Source organism: Protopterus annectens, chromosome 6.part0 (assembly GCF_019279795.1).
Source record: "Protopterus annectens isolate FY-2018-M chromosome 6.part0, PAN1.0, whole genome shotgun sequence".
Classification (NCBI taxonomy): domain Eukaryota; kingdom Metazoa; phylum Chordata; order Ceratodontiformes; family Protopteridae; genus Protopterus; species Protopterus annectens.
This window is the reverse complement of record NC_056737.1, coordinates 219,982,544-220,002,555: the sequence shown is the minus strand read 5'-3', so window position 1 is coordinate 220,002,555 and position 20,012 is coordinate 219,982,544. Positions and strand designations below refer to the sequence as shown.

At 42.6% G+C, this 20,012-nt stretch overlaps 1 protein-coding gene across 1 annotated transcript in view; it reads left to right on the top strand.

Moving 5' to 3' along the window:
* The window catches only part of MAP3K9 (mitogen-activated protein kinase kinase kinase 9), a 1,255,777-nt gene extending 1,238,734 nt beyond the window's left edge, over positions 1 to 17,043 (top strand). Inside the window, exon 11 of the mRNA XM_044073971.1 lies at positions 15,068 to 17,043. Coding sequence (XP_043929906.1) covers positions 15,068 to 15,543 — 476 coding nt within the window. The 3' untranslated portion in view covers positions 15,544 to 17,043. The remainder of the gene's footprint in view (positions 1 to 15,067) is intronic.
* Positions 17,044 to 20,012: the final 2,969 nt, after the last annotated feature.

The following is a 20,012-nucleotide window of genomic DNA, read 5'->3' as shown; positions in this document are numbered from 1 at the left end:
TAGTTTGTAACACTGAAAATGTTCCATGGGCCCTATAAGGGAAACGAGAACTAGTGAAGTTATATTTTTAAAGTATGAAAGAATTTTCTCTGAAGGATGTTATTTCAGGAACAACAGTTCAGAGGAAATTTGCATATTATTCTCCAAGACACAGTAACTGTGCTAGGCTAGTAAGAAACTGTAGATCACAGGAGCATGTGCATTTGATTGAATGCATTAACACCTATCCAATAAAGATGTCTTACCATGGATGCACCTATAACAGTTAAGATAAAAATTGTTTCAGAGGGGCTGGCTAGGGCTTGGGATAAAATGAAGACTGATTTTAAAAGTATAGTGGAATTAATGGAGAAAGAGTTGTGGGAGAAAAGTAGCAAAACCTTTTTAAAAGGACTGACAAAAGTTAAATGTTGCGAAGGAGGGGAGGAAGCTTGCAGATCAAGAACAGGAACAATTGCAGAGTGCTAAGTTAGGACAAAAATAAAGGAACATTTGGACAATATGTGTGAATTTAGGAAAAGTGCAGTTAAAACGGTTGTTTTTGACAGTAATATCCCAGAGCACAGAAATATTTATCACAAATATGTGGGCAACAGAAAGTTTTAAGAACTGTGGCAAAATTTAGGGACCCTATGACAACACGAAGTAGGAATCCTGAAGATACTCAAGATATTTCAATAATTTTATGCAAATCTATATAGAGCAGGTGAAAGAGGTAATTGCGAAGAGAGATATTTAGAAGCTTTTTTTGGAAAAGTTAGGTATTCAAAAGCTTGATGAAGTAGAAGCTCAGCAATTGAGTCATGATTGATAAAGGACAATTAACTAAGAAATGGGAGATCTCCAGGAATGGATGCAAATCCCCTAGAAATTTGTAAGTTAGGAAGAAACATCCAAACCAAAGGTAAAAACGTCACACAGACAAAACATTTAGTAAAAACTGCAAGAAAAAACAAGTCATAGAGTTCTGATGTGTGATACCAGAAACCTCCTGTAATGGAGGGCCACTGGATATGTGCAAATGACCCCTTAAGGACATAGTGTTTCAGCTACTTGGCTTCTAAATGTCCATGAGTTCTTTACGTTTGTTATTAGCAGCTAAAATTGCAGTTACATGAAAGTGAAAGTCAAATATTTTACCATCTGTAAATGAAGTAATGAGTATCGTAAAGGAAATAAAAGATCTAGAGTTGAGTCCATCAAAAGATGGAGGAAATGTTTTTCATAATAATTAATGGTGCATTTGGGAACAGTATATACAAAATAATTGTCAAATGGATGACTAAAATAAGTAGACTGGTAGGAGTTGAAAAGTGTATGAATATGTTTCAATGCAAAATAATCAGAGAACAGAGCTATGATGGAAACTTATGAATAATGCATGTATACAGTAACCAAAATTGTTACTGTGATAAATTTTCATTGTTACTAATTTATCTAAGTTAAAGTTATGAATTAACAATGTGATGAATACAATTAGTTGTTTACCGAAAAAGAATACATAGTTGACAGAAGTCATGGTATAATGCAAGAGGTCCTCAGTTGTTCATTACATCTACTCAGTAAGGATGCTTGGTGGCACTGTGTTGGACTATTGTCCTGTTGACAGCCCTGCTCATTAGAATCAGAGGTAACTGTTATGTTATCAGTACAGCTAATGTAATAGTAGATATTTAGTTGTTTGATTCCATAAACATAACTGATTCATGCAACTAATCCTACTAATCAACAGCCATCTCTATGACACATAAGCACACAGTGTACAACTATGTGTTGTACACACTGGTGTACCATTCATAGATATACCTTGCACTACTATTGCGAAGGTACAATGTTTTTACAAATCGAGCACCGCTTTTTTGAGTGACAACATTTGTAAAAGCAGTGTGCCTTCTTGATAGTAGCATGACCCATACTTATGAGTCATGTTGTTGACAATCATAGTGCCCTCACCCAACCATATACAGCCACACACTGTATTTAAGAATATGAGAGTATTACTTTTGAGTGGATGAAGCTTGAACATTTGCTTTTTATTAATCCAAATCATACATACTATACTACTTTTTTATTTTTGTTCCAGCCATCTTAGCCAGCAATCCCCACTTGCTTGATGTATTAACTCATTCATTCCTGCAGGAGGTGAGAACTTTAAAGCTCATTTGTTCCTCATATAGGTAAGAGCTGAAACACACACAGATGCTGTCATCCTTTAAAAGGTAGGGCAGGGAACTTTGTTTTAATCATGACTACTTGGTGCATGCTCAGTAAGCTACTTTTCATTATGCAGTGTGTGTCAGCAAGGATGTCCTTCAAGAATGCAACTGCAGTCATAACATATGGGTTGTCCTGCCTCAGGCAGCCCTCGGTCGGCCGGATTCCAAAGTCTGGGTCCGACGTCGGCTGATGTCGCATTCTCCTCCGACGTCAGAGCGGCTGGGATACATAAGCATCAGCCGACGCCATTTTCTTCAGTCTTTCTTGCCACGCGGTGCCCGAAGCAGAAGCAGTTCGCAAGTGCCGGTCGGTCAGCTGCTGTATTCTTCGATTCTGAAGTCATCAAAAAAGCTAAGTACCCCGTTGGGGACCCTTTCTTGCCTCAGCCGATGTCAGAAATTACTGAAAAAGTTAACAATTGTCTTTCTTGTGGTAAACAAATACCTCATAAGGATTTCCACTCTTACTGTCTTCCTTGCCTTGGCCCAGACCACGACGTCTCGGCCTGTGTAGCCTGTGCTCGCTTCAACAAGCGCACTCTCAGGCGCCGGGCGGAGTTCGCTGAAGATTTTTTTCGGCGAAAAATTTGCTTACACAATGCCGTCGGAACGTCCGACATCGCAAACTCCCAAGAAACTAAAAGACCGGGACCGACATCCTCGGCCCGCGTCTACCACCGACTCCACGCCAAAACCAATCACGAGTGCTCCGGTTCCCTCTGAGATGGTTTCTCCACCGCTCCGAACCGAAGACACCGCATTACCGACGACTTTGATTCCGGATATCACTCCGGCGCCAGTTATTGATTTTCCTCCGGATACCGAAACCGAGGAAATGCCCGAGACCATTGCTGTAGACAAGGTCACTCCTGCACGTGGAGCTGCCAGGCCTCCTATGGCCATGTCTATTAAGGCCTACACTAGGGCTAAGGCAGCCAGCAAAACAAAACATCTTACTACTAAAACCTTACCTCAGCCTACTCCAGAGACACAAATTATGTCTATGGCTGCTGATTTAATTTCTATGATTAGAGGTTCACAGGCCCATCCTGAGAGAGGATCCCAGCCTCCTTCTGATAAAAGGCCCCGGGTTGAACCCCCTGACCCTATTCCGTCAGATGAAGATTCTGAGGGCTCTGTCCACTCTGATAGCAAGGAAGAGCTCTTCCAGACCTATGAGGACTCGGATGCAGAGGATTCTATTCCCTCGGCCTCCCCTCCTGAGGATATTTCTTTTGGGGAAGTTCTGCATACCATGATGGAACATTTCAAGTGGCAAGGCCAGGAATATTCTGATTCCAGAAAACGCCTTCGGACTTTCCTTAAGAAGCCCCAGCACAGGCCCCTAGCTATTCCTCCTGTACTTGATGTTTTGGATGATTTATATTCTGACTCTAGTGTTACCCCTGACTCTCTTCCTCCTGCTCCAGCCAAGCCAGACAGGTATTACAGGGTTCCAGAAACACATTCCCATTTATTCAGGGCCCATTCTGCTGATTTGGAAACTATTTCACAGGGGCCTAAAGGAGTTTCAGCTTCCACCTCTAAAAATCCATTGCCCTCCAACAGGGAAGCTAGGTCATTAGAGAGATGGGGCAAAAAGGTTTACACTTCCACTACCTTATCTATGAGAGCTTTGAATTGCCTTTTTCATATGTTACAATATCAGGATTTCCTGTTAGAAGATTTACAAAAAACATTGGCCACTCCTGATCCTTTAGACAGGAAGGCTTTGCAGGAAGCTGTACATAATACTCAGCAAGTAAGCAATCACTTCCTACAGTGTGGGTATGATGCACTGGAAGCTTCATGTAGGGCAGCTATGACAGGGGCAGTCATTCGAAGACATGCATGGTTAAAAGATCAACCTCTACCAGATCATGTGAAGGCAAAACTTCTGGATGCACCTTTGGAAAAGAACAAGCTTTTTGGTGCTAATGCTAAGGATGTGTTAAAGACCATCGAGGAAAAAGCAAAATCAGTTCAGACGGTGAAAGATTTCCTCCAGGTTCAACCCCCCAGATTCAGTAGGAATTGGCCTTCAAAACAATGGTCCTTTCCTAATACAGAAAAGTTTCAAAGGGAGGCCAATACAGAGGTCCTTACAGGGGACGACAATGGCAGCCAGGAAACCAAAGAAGCGACACAGGGGTTTCACGTGTCCCACAGCCTCAATCTTAATGACTTTCCTCTACTTCCGCCTACCAGGGAACAAATAGAAGCTCCCTTGGGTGGGAAATTATCTCTGTTTGCAGAAAATTGGCACAGACTGACAAAGGACAAATGGATTTTGGACATTATAGACCGTGGCTACAGGTTCCATTTTCATACCTTGCCAAGAAAACAAGGCATGCCAAACCTACCACCAAACCAGAGGGCAGAGGCTATCAAGCAAATCTCTCTGCTGACTCAGATGAAAGCAATAGAAAAAGTTCCACAACAAGAACAAGGCCAGGGATTTTACTCAAGACTGTTCCTTGTTCCAAGAAAAGAATCTCAATGGAGACCAATACTGGATTTGCCCGCCTTAAACACCTTTCTCATAGTACCAAAGTTCAAAATGCTGACTCTACACAGCAACTCCTTCCCATGCTGGGCAAGGGGTCTTGGCTGATTACTCTGGACCTCAAGGAGGCATACCTGCATGTCCCTATCAGACACAGCTGCAGAAGATACCTCAGATTTCTTGCAGGGCCAAAGCATTATCAATTCCCAGCATTGCCATTTGGCTTATCTACTGCGCCCAGAGTATTCACAAAATGCCTGGCTTCAGTAATTGCTCATTGCAGGCTCCAGGGGATACAAATTTACCCGTACCTGGACGACTGCCTCATACAAGCGGACGACAAATTGATGTTGACAAAAAACTTGGACTATGTCATAAGATTACTACAAGCTCTGGGATACACAGTCAACTTCCAAAAGTCAAGACTGCAGCCATCCCAGCAAATAATCTTCTTAGGAGCCAAATTAGACACAGCCTCTCAAATGGCTTACCTGACAGAAGACAAGCAAGAGAAGTTAACTCATTACTTCAAAGGTTTAGCAAAACTCACCCAGATGACTGCAAGGAGATTCCTACAGGCCCTGGGTTACATGACATCCTGCATTCTCCTGGTTCCATTAGCAAGACTACACATGAGAAAGCTTCAGTGGTACCTAAAAAGCATTTGGTCTCAGCACAGCAACAACTTGGAGACCACCATACCGCTCATTCCATGCCTACAAAAGGAATTCCTATGGTGGGCCTCGGTGAGCCAGGCAAACACAGGTATGTAATTCAAAAAACCACAGATAACACAGACCATGACCACAGACGTCTCAGACCTTGGATGGGGGGTGCACATGGAAGGCAGGTGTATACAAGGACAATGGTCTCTAAAGGAAACACATCTGCATATAAACCAAAAGGAAATGCTGGCAGTAATGCATGCCATCGAGGCCTTTCAACACCAACTTCAGCAAGGCCATTTACTGATACGGACAGACAACACCACTGTGATGTGGTATATAAACAAGCAAGGGGGCACCCACTCTTACCCACTTTGCAGACTGACTATGCATCTTTGGGAGAAAGCACTGAGCCTAAACATCCAGTTACAATCCCAGTTTGTTCCAGGCAAAGACAATATCTTGGCGGACAGCCTAAGCAGGAATTTCACAGATCCACACGAGTGGAGGTTACATCCGAAGATCTTCACACAACTCACTTCGACATGGGGCAGGCCAGAAGTAGACCTATTTGCCTCTCACCTCAACCATCATCTACAAAAATTCTGCACAAGGACATACCATCCAAAAGCTTGGAAAATAGATGCTCTCTCATTCAACTGGAACTTCCTAACAATCTATGCATTCCCACCTCTGCCAATGATGACCTCAGTATTACTAAAGATCAAAGCAGAGAGACCCAAGGGAATCATAATAGCTCCGGACTGGCCAAGACAACACTGGTACCCACTACTACGGAGCATATGTCACACCAGGAGGTGGGCCCTTCCCCATTGGCCTCTACTTTTGACTCAACACAATTTCAAAACAGTGCATCCAAACCTTCAGACACTGCAGCTAACAGCCTGGGAGATCCCAAAAATAACCTCAACCTATCTCTCTCCAAGGAAGTTCAGCAGATACTAACAGAGGCGCGAAGACCATCCACCAGAGAGGTTTACTTAGCAAAATGGAAGAGATTCAGCAATTGGAATACCAGCAAGGGACATGATGCATCATTGTTGAACATCCCACTCATCTTGGAATATTTATCAGATATCCTAAAGAACGGCCTCTCATATTCTTCCATAAAGATACATGCATCAGCTATTTCAGCTAGATATAACACTGATCCTCCTGTCTTTTCACACCCTTTGCTAAGGCAATTCCTCAGGGGAATCAAGAACATTAAGCCACCAAGAAAGGCCCCAGTACCAGCCTGGGACCTCAATTTTGTCCTAGAAAAACTGACTCTACCTCCTTTTGAGCCAGCAGCTACAGTTGACTTGCAGTTTCTCTCATGGAAGACAGCTTTCCTGTTGGCAATTACCTCAGCAAGAAGGGTTTCGGGACTACAGGCCCTAATGGCAATACCACCGTTCATAATTTTTCACAGAGACAGGGTTTCATTAAGGACCAACCCTACCTTTATGCCTAAGGTGGTATCTAGGGTTTCTTTAAATCAAGCTATTCATCTGCCTGCTTTCTTCCCCAATCCTGAGAATAAGGGGGAAAGACTGTTACATACCTTGGACATTCACAGACAACTTCGATACTACCTGGACAGAACCAAGGCCAGCAGGAAGTCTGAACAACTTTTTGTAGCTTACGCCCCTGCAGTCCAAGGAAAAGCAATTTCAAAACAGACAATTTCAAAATGGATTGGACATTGCTCAGATTCTGTTATTCCTTTCATGGAAAGACTGTTCCAGCCAATGTCAGGCCACATTCCACCAGAGTTACAGCCACCTCTACAGCATTCTTAAGAGGGGTGCCTACTAAAGACATTCTAGAAGCTGCTACATGGAGCTCCGTGCATACATTCTCCAAACACTACAATCTCCCTCTATACTCCAGATCCAGAGCAGGCTTTGCTTCAGCAGTCCTGCAGGGTTTGATTGCCACACCATCTTTTTCCTAGAGCATTCCTCCTCCCCCAGCAAAGCTATGGTATTCTACCCATATGTTATGACTGCAGTTGCATTCTTAAAGACATAGTACAGATGTCCTTCAAGGATGCATCTGCAGTCCTAACATATGGGTTGTCCTGCCTCAGGCAGCCCTTCGGTCGGCCGGATTCCAAAGTCTGGGTCTGGCCTCGGCTGATGTCGCACTTCACCCGACATCATAGCTGCAGTCAATTGGGTATAAAGGCATCAGCCGACACCATTTTCCTCAGTCTTTCTTGCCGCATGGTGCCCAAAGCAGAAGCTGTTTGCAAGTGCCGGTCGGTCAGATCCAGAGATTACTACTACCGAAGACTTCTAAAAAGCTAAGTACCCCGTTGGGGACTCTTTCTTGCCTCAGCCGATGTCAGAAAAAGTAAATAACTGTTTAACTTGTGGGAAACAAATACCTCATAAGGATTTCCACTCTTACTGCCTTCCTTGCTTAGGCCCAGACCACGACGTAGCAGCTTGTCTAGCCTGTGCTTCCTTCAACCGACGAACACTTAGACGTCGGTCGGAGTTTGCAGAGGAGTTTTTTGGCCCCGCTTTTGCTTACAAATGCCGTCGGAGACTCCGACTTCTCAATTAGTTAAAAAGCGTAAGGAAAAGGACCGACACTCGCGGTCCGCGGTTTCGGCCGAAACTACGGTTAAGCCAACCGCGAGTGTCTCGGTTTCGGCTGAAACCGAGTCCACGGTTCTTCCTTCGGCCGAAAGCATGCCTCCTATAGCCGAGGCCTCACATAGCATGGCTGAGTCTGCTACTGAAATTTCCACTGCTGTTGCAGGTACCCAGGATTTATCAGATACTATTCCTCTAGACATATCTACTCCTGCACGTGGAGCTGCTAGGCCCCCTGCATCTATGTCTATCAAGGCTTTTGCTAGGGCTAAAGCAGCTAAATCTTCTAAGGCCTTGCCTGCTAAAACCCCCTCACACAGGCCTTCCTCTAGTTCCCAAATGCTCAGCCTGGCTGAGGATCTCATTTCTTTGATCAGGGGATCCCAACCTCACCCTGACAGGGCCTCTCAACCCCCTCCAGAGAAGAGGCCTAGAGCAGAGCCCCCCGATCCAATTTCTACAGACTATTCCTCGGATGATTCAGAAAACTCAGAACCTCCTGAAGGCCCATATTCTCCTTATGAGGATTCTGATGCAGAAGACTCTATTCCTTCTGCCTCTCCTCCTGAGGAATTTTCTTTTGGGGAAACCTTACATGCTATGAGAGAGCATTTTCAATGGCAGGGCCAGGATTTTTCAGATTCAAGGAAAAGGCTAAGGACCTTTTTACATTTACCACATCATAGGCCTTTAGCCATTCCTCCAGTACTAACAGTTGTTGATGATGCATATAATGATGCTTGTACTGCCCCTGACTCTCTCCCCCCGGCCCCTGCCAAGCCCGATAGATATTACAGGGTCCCGGACACTCACTTTCATTTGTATAAGGCTCCTATTGCAGATCCTGAAACCATTTCACAGGGCCCCAAAGCTGTAGCAGCTGCCTCTGCCAGAAACCCCCTCCCCTCTGAAAGAGAATCTAGAGCATTAGAGAGATGGGGTAAAAAAGTGTATACTACTACTCTTTCGGCTAGGGCCTTAAACTGTCAATTCCACATGATACAGTATCAGGAATTTTTGTTAGACCAGCTAAATAAAAAACTGTCCTCTCCTGAACCTATAGACCGTAAGTCCCTTCAGGATTTGGTACATAACACTCAACAGGTCAGTAATCATTCCTTAAAATGCGGCTATGATGCACTGGAGGCTTCCTTTAGATCAGCTATGACTGGAACAGTGATTAGAAGGCATGCATGGTTAAAAGAACAATCCTTACCAGACCATGTAAAGTCAAAACTCCTAGATGCTCCCATGGAGAAACAAAGTTTGTTTGGTTCCCCTGCACAACAAGTGCTAAAGAAGGTGGAAGAAAAAGCAAAATCTGTCCAAACAGTCAAGGATTTCTTACAGGTCCAGCCTCCAAGGTTTAGTAGAAATTGGCCTTCGAAGAATTGGTCCTTTCCAGACACCTCCAGAGCACAGAGAGGCAGAAATAGGCGCCCAAGAGGCAGAGGTCAATCCAGAGGTGCCTACAGGGACGCCAGTGGCAGCATAACAACCAGAGAAGTACTGCCACAGATCCAGCTACGACCACTTCCACAGGACAGACACAATGACTTGGCTCTGATACCGCCTACCAGGGAACAACTGGAAGCACCCTTAGGCGGGAAGCTTGCCTTATTTTCCGTAAACTGGCATTACATTACAGGAGACAAATGGATTTTACAGACCATAGACAAGGGCTACAGGTTTCACTTCCACACGCTACCAAAAAGAGGAATGCCAAACCTACCACCAAACCAAAAAACAAACGCTCTAGAACAAGTCAACCAACTACTAAGGATGAGAGCTATAGAAAAGGTACTTCCCATGGAACAAGGGCAAGGATTTTACTCCAGACTTTTCCTGGTACCAAGAAAAGAAAACCAATGGAGACCTATTCTCGACCTGTCCGCTCTGAACTCATATCTCATTGTTCCAAAATTCAAAATGCTGACCCTACAGTAACTTCTTCCCATGCTGGGCAAGGAGTCTTGGCTGGTGACTCTAGATCTCAAGGAGGCATACCTGCACGTCCCTATATGACCAGATTGCAGAAGATACCTCAGATTTCTTGCAGGATCAGAGCATTATCAATTCTCAGCATTGCACTTTGGCTTATCTACTGCGCCCAGAGTATTCACGAAATGCCTGGCATCAGTAATTGCTCATTGCAGGCTTCAGGGAATTCAGATTTACCCATACCTGGACGACTGCCTAATACAAGCGGACAACAAGACCAAATTAACAAAAGATTTGGAAAAGGTTATACAACTACTACAAGCCCTGGGATACACAGTCAACATGAAAAAGTCAAGGCTGGTACCATCCCAAAGGATAACATTCTTGGGTGCAGAACTGGACACATCAAATCAGATGGCATTTCTTACAGCAGAAAAGCAAAAGCAACTACCACTCTATTTCATGGCATTAACAACACAGAACCAGCTTACAGCAAGGAAAGTCCTGCAAGCCCTGGGTTACATGGCATCCTGCATAATATTGATACCACACGCATAGCCGGCCTTAGGCATAGGCCAACTAGGCAGCCGCCTAGGGCGCCACTCTAGCAGGGGCACTTTTCCAGTATTTATTTGGTGTAAATAGACCAGGATAGGGCACCAGGTGGTGTGGTGGGGGGGGCGCCGTGGAGCCTTTTTGCCTAGGGCACCAGTTGACCTAAGGCCGCTCCTGACCACACGCCAGGCTGCATATGAGGAAGTTGCAATGGTACCTAAGGAATGTATGGTCTCAACACAAGCACAGTCTAGATGCCCAGATTCCAATAATCCCATGCCTGAAACAAGAATTTCAGTGGTGGGCTCAGGTCTGTCAGATGAACAGAGGACTGCCTTTCCACAAACCTCACCCAAGCCAAACTATCACCACGGACACCTCAGACCTAGGCTGGGGGGCACACATGGTGGACAAGTGTATACAAGGCCTATGAACACAAGACCAGCTGAACCTTCACATAAATCTAAAAGAGATGCTGGCAGTGAAACAGGCACTACAGACATTCAGACCTTTTCTTCAACAGGGTCATTTGCTGATAAGGATGGACAACACCACAGTCATGTGGTACATCAACAAACAGGGAGGAACAAACTCATATCCTCTATGCTGGATGGCAATGGATCTGTGGAATGTGGCCCTGAACCTCAACATTCAACTCCAGGCAATATTTGTGCCAGGAAAAGAAAATATACTAGCAGACACCTTAAGCAGAACTACCACGGATGCCCACGAATGGATGCTGCATCCAAACATTTTCAAAACCATTACAAAGAAATGGGGACTACCAGAAATAGACCTGTTCGCATCCCCACACAACCACCAATTGAGGAAATTCTGCACAAGGATATACCACCCTCTTGCTTGGAAGGTGGACTCCCTATCCTTCAGTTGGGAAAACCTGACAGCGTATGCATTCCCACCTCTTCCTTTGATGCACAAAGTGCTACTGAAGATCAAAGAAGATCACCCTAGGATCATCCTGATAGCTCCAGACTGGCCGAGGCAGCATTGGTACCCGCTACTCAGGAGTATGTCTCGGACACACGCATAGCCTCTACCACTAGTTCCTTTACTGCTAACACAGAACAACTTCAAGATCCTACATCCAAATATGAGCACACTGCAGCTGGCTGCCTGGAACATTACATAAAGCAAAATAACCCAGATTTATCTCAGAGGGTTAAGGACATTATCCAGGAGGCTCGCAGACCCTCCACAAGGAAGACTTATTCAGCCAAATGGAAAAGATATCTCATTTGGAGTGCAGCAAAAGGAGAGAATGTATCATTAGCGAACTTAGCTAACATCCTGGAATACTTAGCAGAACTTTTCCACAATGGCTTGTCTTACTCCTCCATCAAGATTCATGCATCAGCAATTTCAGCAGAATACAACATGGATCCTCCAGTCTTCTCTCATCCTCTACTCAGGCAGTTTCTGAGAGGAATTAAAAATGTAAAGCCTCCAAGGAAGCCACCTTTGCCTACATGGGACCTTAACTTTGTGCTGGAAAAGTTAATACTCCCCCCTTTCGAGCCAGCAGCGACAGCAGAATTACAGTTCTTATCTTGGAAAACTGCTTTCCTGCTTGCAATCACTTCAGCAAGAAGGGTTTCAGAATTACAGGCATTAATGGCAGTACAGCCCTTCCTTATCTTCCATCAGGACAGAGTGTCCTTGAGAACCAACCCTACTTTTATGCCAAAAGTGGTCTCCAGGGTATCATTGAACCAAGCAATCCACTTACCAGCATTCTTCCCCAACCCACAGAACAGGGGGGAAAGATTACCACATACCTTGGATGTGCACAGGCAATTGCGCTACTATCTGGACAGAACCAAGACCAACAGAAAAACTGACCAGCTTCTGGTAGCATATGCAACAGGAATGGAAGGAAAGGCAATTTCAAAACAGACAATCTCAAAATGGATAGGAAATTGCATTAGATTTTGTTACTCTTTTCATGGAAAGGCAACTCCGGAAAACATCAGACCTCACTCCACAAGGGCTACAGCCACTACTACAGCTTTCCTACGAGGAGAGGCTACCAAAGACATTTTAGAAGCTGCTACTTGGAGCTCCATGCATACATTTGCCAAGCATTATAATCTACCTTTATACTCCAGATCCCGAGCAGGTTTTGCAACTGCTGTTTTGCAAGGGATCTTAACTACACCATAATCATCTTAGTGCCTCCTCCCCCAGTTTGGCTATGGTATTCTACCCATATGTTAGGACTGCAGATGCATCCTTGAAGGACATAGTACAGTTTTGTACCTACCATAAATGTAGATGTCCGAGAGGTATGCATCTGCAGTCAGGATTACCCATCCTCCTTCCCCTCTGTGGTACTCCTAGGGTATTTGCCCATCTTGTAGCTAGCTGGGGGAATCTATTATGGTGTATTTGTTTGTATATATGTACATACATGTTTATATTGTTGCTCTCTACTATTTGGAATCTTTTGCATTTATCCAAATTTAGCCTTCCTAGAGGGCACCTGGCATCTGGGGCAAGAAACACTGAGGAAAATGGCGTCGGCTGATGCCTTTATACCCAATTGACTGCAGCTATGACGTCGGGTAAAGTGCGACATCAGCCGAGGCCAGACCCAGACTTTGGAATCCGGCCGACCGAAGGGCTGCCTGAGGCAGGACAACCCATATGTTAGGACTGCAGATGCATACTTCTCGGACATCTACATTTATGGTAGGTACAAAACTGTACTTTTTGTACCTACCATAAATGTAGATGTCCGATAGACATGCAACTGCAGTCGGATTTTCCCTCCCTCCATACCCCTCTATGCCTAGGGTCCACTCCTATCCCTGTTTCTCTTAGCTGGGGATATCTGTTATGGTGTATTTGTTTTATTGCTCATTTATTTGTCTGGAATCCTGTTTTTGTCTTCCAAATTTGATTACAGCCTTCCTTGGAGGGCACCTGGCATCTGGGGCAAGAAACACTGAAGAAAATGGCGTCGGCTGATGCTTATGTACCCCAGCCGCTCTGACGTCGGAGGAGAATGCGACATCAGCCGACGTCGGACCCAGACTTTGGAATCCGGGCGACCGAGGGCTGCCTGAGGCAGGACAACCCATATGTTATGACTGCAGTTGCATGTCTATCGGACATCTACATTTATGGTAGGTACAAAACTGTACTTTGTCACTCACATCTGCAAGCGATCTAGTCCCAAGGACTGCCTTGTTTCTCCCATGTGGTCCCCAGTCTCCACTGGGGATTCCTACAATGGAACCAAGAACTCTGAACATGTACTTGCAAACCCATATGTACTGCTTTAGTTGCATCAGTCCACCCTCCCGCCCCGCCAGCTCCAACATCTGACTGAGCAAATAATCAAATGCTGGTCACCTGGGTCTTAGTTGTAGGCTAGCTGCCCAGTAATTGCCTAGGTCTGTGGAAGGGATATTGTCAGGATCCATTGATGCAGTATTTTTAGCTTTCGATAGCACTTTTAGGACCTGGTCTTGTGTAATAGCTGGAGGTGAGCCAGTTTCAGGTATATCTTGAGGGACAGACGAAGGGGAAGAGAGAAGTAAAATTAGAGCTATATTTATCAGCAAATAGGTTAGGTATTTCTTCAACCTTAGTGTAGGTAACATCTTTCAGGATCAGCTCAGCAGTGGTCTTATTCCTCTATGCCAATAGAGCTAGCACATACTGCTGTATAACTCTGGTAAGCAGACTGTTCAGGAAATCCAGTTGTGTTTTTTTATTTTTATTTTTTATAAAACAGATTTGAATATGATTGTTGAATACTTTTGTTTTGTTTGTTTTGATGGTACATATTGTCTACATGCATCATTGTAGTGCTGAAGTTAATGTGGCCATTTGCTTTCTTTCCTCTGTTTAAATTGTGCATCATTTAAAGTTTCTAAATCTTGTCAGTTTCATTTTACCAAACAGATAAAGTGAATATCGAAAAGTGTAGACTCCAGACTCTTGTGATGTTTGTTGTAAAATCTGTTAACTTTATTTTGCTTAAGCAGCAATGCATACCTCTCAACTGTCCAGATTTTCACAGAATGTCCAGATTTTTTCTTCATATTTTTGAATGTTTCTTATAAAATGTGTGGTTTTCTAGCAAATCACTGAGGATTGAAGTCACTAAATAATAACATAAATTTGAGTTTCAGACATCATATCCCTCAGAAAAATGCATGCTAACACAACTACTGTTATTCTAACAACTTTCTAAGTTTATAAAAGTAATATTTTAAATCCATCCCTATTTTTGGGCCTTTGTCTACCCATTATTTTAGGCTTTGTCCAGATTTCTTGCTCTAAGAGGTTGAGAGGTATGCACCAGTGATATAACCACTAATGTCATTCAGACTTTCATATGTTATTCTCATAAAAGTTGAACTCTGTAACCTTGAGAAAATTGTTAGCCTGCAGATGTTGAGTTTTGTGTTTGAAGTTTGACGGACACAGCACATCACTGAAATAAGTCATTGCTGCTTTTCTGAGCATTGTTTGATAAAGAAATTGTAATACAAGTGCAGAACGACATGTTGGCACTGATTTGTCTTTCTGTTTTTTCCTCTTCAGGCTTATCAAAAACTCCTAGCCCCTGTCGTGATCCTATTGAGGTGCCTCGTTTACCTGATCCTAATATAGTCTTCCCTCCTACACCTAGACGACGAATACCTGATCAAGACTGCACACTGGAACGACCGAAAACCCTGGAATTTGTCCCTAGGCCACGTCCCTCCACCAACCGTCAACGGCTGGACCCCTGGTGGTTTGTTTCACCCAGCAAAACACGTAATGATTCCCCAGCTAACAGCTCCAGCACTGAAACTCCAAACAACCCAGACTCAAGCCTGACCAGCAGTAGCAGCACTGTAGATGAAAGGCCAGGACTTCCTGGTCTGTTGCCATTTCAGTCTAGACTTCCTATTGATGAACGCACCCTACTAGATATCGATGTAGAAGGGCAGAGCCAGGATAGTACAGTACCACTCTGCAGAGCCAAAATGCAGCAAACAGCAGTGCTCGAACACAAGCATGAATTCTGGTCATAGCATGGAGTATATTTAAGAACTTAGCTGCCACTGCACTTGGAAATGCACTTTGAAGATTTTGGCTGACTGAACAAAGAACTGTCCACGTGTTGTGTGGCAAGATGTTGGCTGTGCTTAGCGAGTAGGCTTTGCTGCCATTGGTAATTCTCAGTCATGCTAGTCTTAACGTTCCAACCATAATAACAAGTATTACATCTCACAGCTTCAAGAACAGGATGTCATGAAAAGCTGACAGGGCAAGTCAGGATCAGTAACTGCTCCAACCACTGACCAGTCAGTTGAATACTTTTTAATGCTATGTGCTATCCACTAACATTCAGTGTCTAAGTTGCTATGAACTGAATTGAAAACCAGGTCTGGATAAGCTATATTCTCTGAATGTTGTTCGACTGCTAAGGTGGGCACAGGATCAAGTTTTCTTAATAATAGTAGTATTTAACAGAAAATGTCCTTTGCCACAAGTTGAACATGTTTAGTATTTATTTATTTTATTTATTTAGATATTTATTTACTTTAAATTTTTGCCTTTTCCATGGCTCAGGGTGTCTCACAAAGGTGTATACTGGAATCATGTCAAAGTGTACATTTGTAAGAAAGTGCCCATATGCTTTGGGTAGTGGTTGTATATTGTGCCATTAGTTACTTGAGATGTGTTTATGTTCCCATTGGTCTCACCATCTGAAAGGACGCTGGTATGCAGCTGACATAATCTTTGCCCAAATCTCCATTTTTAAAATAAAAAGTTGTGCTTTTTGATTGTTTAAGGGAAACAGTTTGCTGAAATCCCAATGTATTTCTTCAGTCAGAGCAATCTTTACTAAGGGAATCATTCCTTCATTCCCTCTGCAAGGCATCCTGAGAATCATGCAGGTATACAGTCTTACTTAGTTGAAGGAGTGAAGGGCAACAAAACTGACTTCTTATAATTAGCTCTGGCTATTCCAATAACTGCTCTGATCTCCTGCAACTGATCCTTTCTCAAAATATCAGCTACATGAAATTTCATGTTGATTTGTAGAAACACAAGGAATGAATGCCAGAATAAATGTCGAAAACAGTTTTGTGTAAATAGTAGTACATGAGATGGTCTGCACATGTCAGTATACAGCCTCCTAAGGAAGCAGTTAGGCATGAGGCGTATCCATTGCCTATCTGTTTCTGTAGGCAAGTCTTTATTGCCAGTCAAGGAGTGGAGTGTATTTTTGCACATATAAAATGAGTATGCAAATCCTACTCAGTTCCTGTACTTACTCTCAGAAGGATAATGTTCTTATGAACCAAATGCCATAATCCTGCAATGTAATATTATAGGTACATATTTGATGTCTCATGGTTATGTTCATTTTTTTTTCTCTTTGCCTTTCAAGTCTAAACATCCAGCCAGAATGAGATTTGGTACTTCGATTTGTGTCCTCTGAAACTGCACATACCATGTGTTACGTAAATGTACTGAATGACTGACTGATTGTGACTATATTAAACTACATAGTACAGAAAAAATGTTTGAGTATATTCTTCCAAGTTTTGACTCTGGTAGGTATAATTGTTTTTATGCATGTGCTACAGGAACTCAAGTCTGCTTTCAGACCTTTTGATGTAAAGTAAGCCTTAAGATAAAATCAAGGTTTCAGAAACTGTTAAAACAGTGTGGATCTGCTCAGTAAAGATAAATTTTGTGTGTGTGTGTGTGTGTGTGTGTGTGTGTGTGTGCGCGCGCGCGCGCACGTGCTTTGGATGGGAGACGACATAAGCTGAATTAATGTTCTGTGTAAAAACTTGTGTGTGCTTGAGTGTATGTATTTGTATGTTACACAAGTGAACATTTTAGGAAGAAAAAGAGGTCAAGGTCCCACTGATTACCTATGTGGAATACCTTTGATGTTGGTTCAGGAGCAATCTCAGGAAACAGAAGAACTAGCCACAGTGGTATTATGCATCAGAAGATTTAGCATCTTCATATGAGAATGCTTCATTGCACAGTCACCAGCTAGTGAAACTAGGGCATAATGCACAAAAGAATACAGAAGTGTCTACATACATTTGAGTGGCTGGCTGCTGGTGTGCTAGGGTAAGTGCTTACATGTGCCATGAATGTTGTATGTTTGTGACTTAAATGTCAGGTCGACAGTTACTGCTGCCATGAGATTGGCCACTGACTCTTTGATGTACTTCATCACTAAATGTGCATGAGGTATAAGTCGTAAAGGAATTAGTGGAAGAATGAAGAACTCGCAGTGGCTAACAGGATCTTACCAGAGAGGAAATAATGATTAGCCAAAGAAAAGCAAAAAAACATTCATAAAGGACTTGGGATTGTTTTAGTAGTATTGTGAAAAAAATTGCCTGTTTTTGCAAAGATGTATGAATATATATATACACTGAGTTCTTCATTCACTAACAAATTAATATCTAAATTATGTATGTTCTGGTTTTATTAAAATGTACATTTTAAAGATTGACAAGGATAACACTGCATTTTAAAACATTAATTGCAGGTACCATAGTTGGGCTATAAGACTGCTTCTACTGTATAGCCACCTTTAAATGTTTGCCAGTGCACTTTTACCTTAAGATGCTAATTTCTCTGAAAGAGTTCCATTTGTTCTTTTAGAAAGAAGTTGGTACAGCCCAACCCCAGACTCAGTCAGCATGGTAGGATTTAACTGCTCTAATAATTCAAGTAGTTTCTTTTTACGCTCTACTGTAATACAGAAGTAATTTCTGATTCTTCCCACCACCACAAGTAGTAGCCTGAGTAAAACATGTGGTCTCCCTTCTCTGTAATGCACAGAATTGTCACATTTGGTAAAGATCACAACAACCCCACCTTCCCAGTTTATAAATACTTCTCTTGTGTATTTACATCTGCTACCCTGCCACAAATCAGTTCATTGCTGTCTTAAATTTAAACATTACTCTAATCATCAATAAATAATCCAATGAGTGCTCCGTTGAGGCAGATGCTGCTTTGCAGTAAACTAATCCAAACGGTAAAACAAAACAGAACAACAGCAGCAAACCATAGACCAACGCTTGGCATACAGCAAATAAATCCAATGAGCAGAGTCCAGATATTTTGTAACGTTATTCAAACAGGTTAGCGCTTTCACCAATAATGGCTTCCTCAGACCTATGCATTCTACAGATCTCATCTTTGTTATGGAATTCAGTGCAATCACATTTAATTTCAGATATTCAACAATTAAAACAAATGAATCATCAATCAGTTTAAAAGCACTGTTTAAAACATATAAAAATATACAATAAATATGTATACATCTCTGATTATAGGTGTGCCTATACTTATACAAATATACTCCCTATCTAAAACTACCACGGATGTTCCTGGCTTTTAAAATGGCTTAATGGGTACTACACCATTGAGACCTGGTTGAATGTCAGATCTCAACTTTATTATCCAATTGGCTTCTCTGGTCTCAGTGTAGTTTTATATCCCCTCTATTGCCTGGTTTAATAGTTTCTAGAATGGAAAATTTAAAAGTATGCCTCAGTAAGTCGAGGGAGACAGAAAAGGAAGCTGTCCCAAGACAGAGATACCAACCACAGTATAAAAAAGATGTGGGAAGGGAGGAAGAACAATTAGTCTTTAATATTTCAAAACGAATGCTGACTGAAGAAGAAATAGTGGTATTGAATAAAGGTCTCACTTTTATTCCCACATATAGTAGTTTACATGAAGAGACGGTTAGGGACTTTAAATTATATGTTAGGAACCTATCTTTGAAGATTTTCTTCAAAGATCAGGAACAGATTTATAACACTAGAGAACTGAGGAAACCCAGCGTGTTTGTACCACCTTTCCATCCCCTGTTGACAGCATATAGTAGGTTGGTGGAGAACGATATAGCTGCATTATATGATAGTAGAGCTAATAAAACACCTAGAAAGAAGTTCAATCTAACGAGAAGAACCTGATGAATGATGAAAATTTGATGATTAGACCAGCAGATAAAGGTGGGGGTATCGTTGTCATGGATAGGACTCAGTATATAGATGGAATAATGCTAGGAGACAATACCTACTATAAAAGTATAGGAGAAGAGATGGTTTATACAGTAATTCATAAAATACAGAATACCTTACAAGATTTATATAGAGCTAATGCTATAGATAAGGAAATGTTTGAGTTCATGTACGTTGAATATCCCCTGATACCAGTACTCCATGGACTCCCCAAGATGCATAAGAATACAAGGGACCCCCCGTATAGACCGATAGTGTCCGGGAAAGGTTGGTCAACTGAACCGCTCTCAATATATGTGGAAAAACAGCTTAGACAGTTTGTAGATAGAGACATCAATATATTGAGGGATACTAAGCAATTTCTGCTGGAGTTGAATGATTTTTTCAAGGGTTATGATACTATGAAATGTTTACATGGTCTCATTGGATGTGAAGTCATTATTGATGGAATTATTAAATTGGGTAATTACCTTGAACGTAACTCT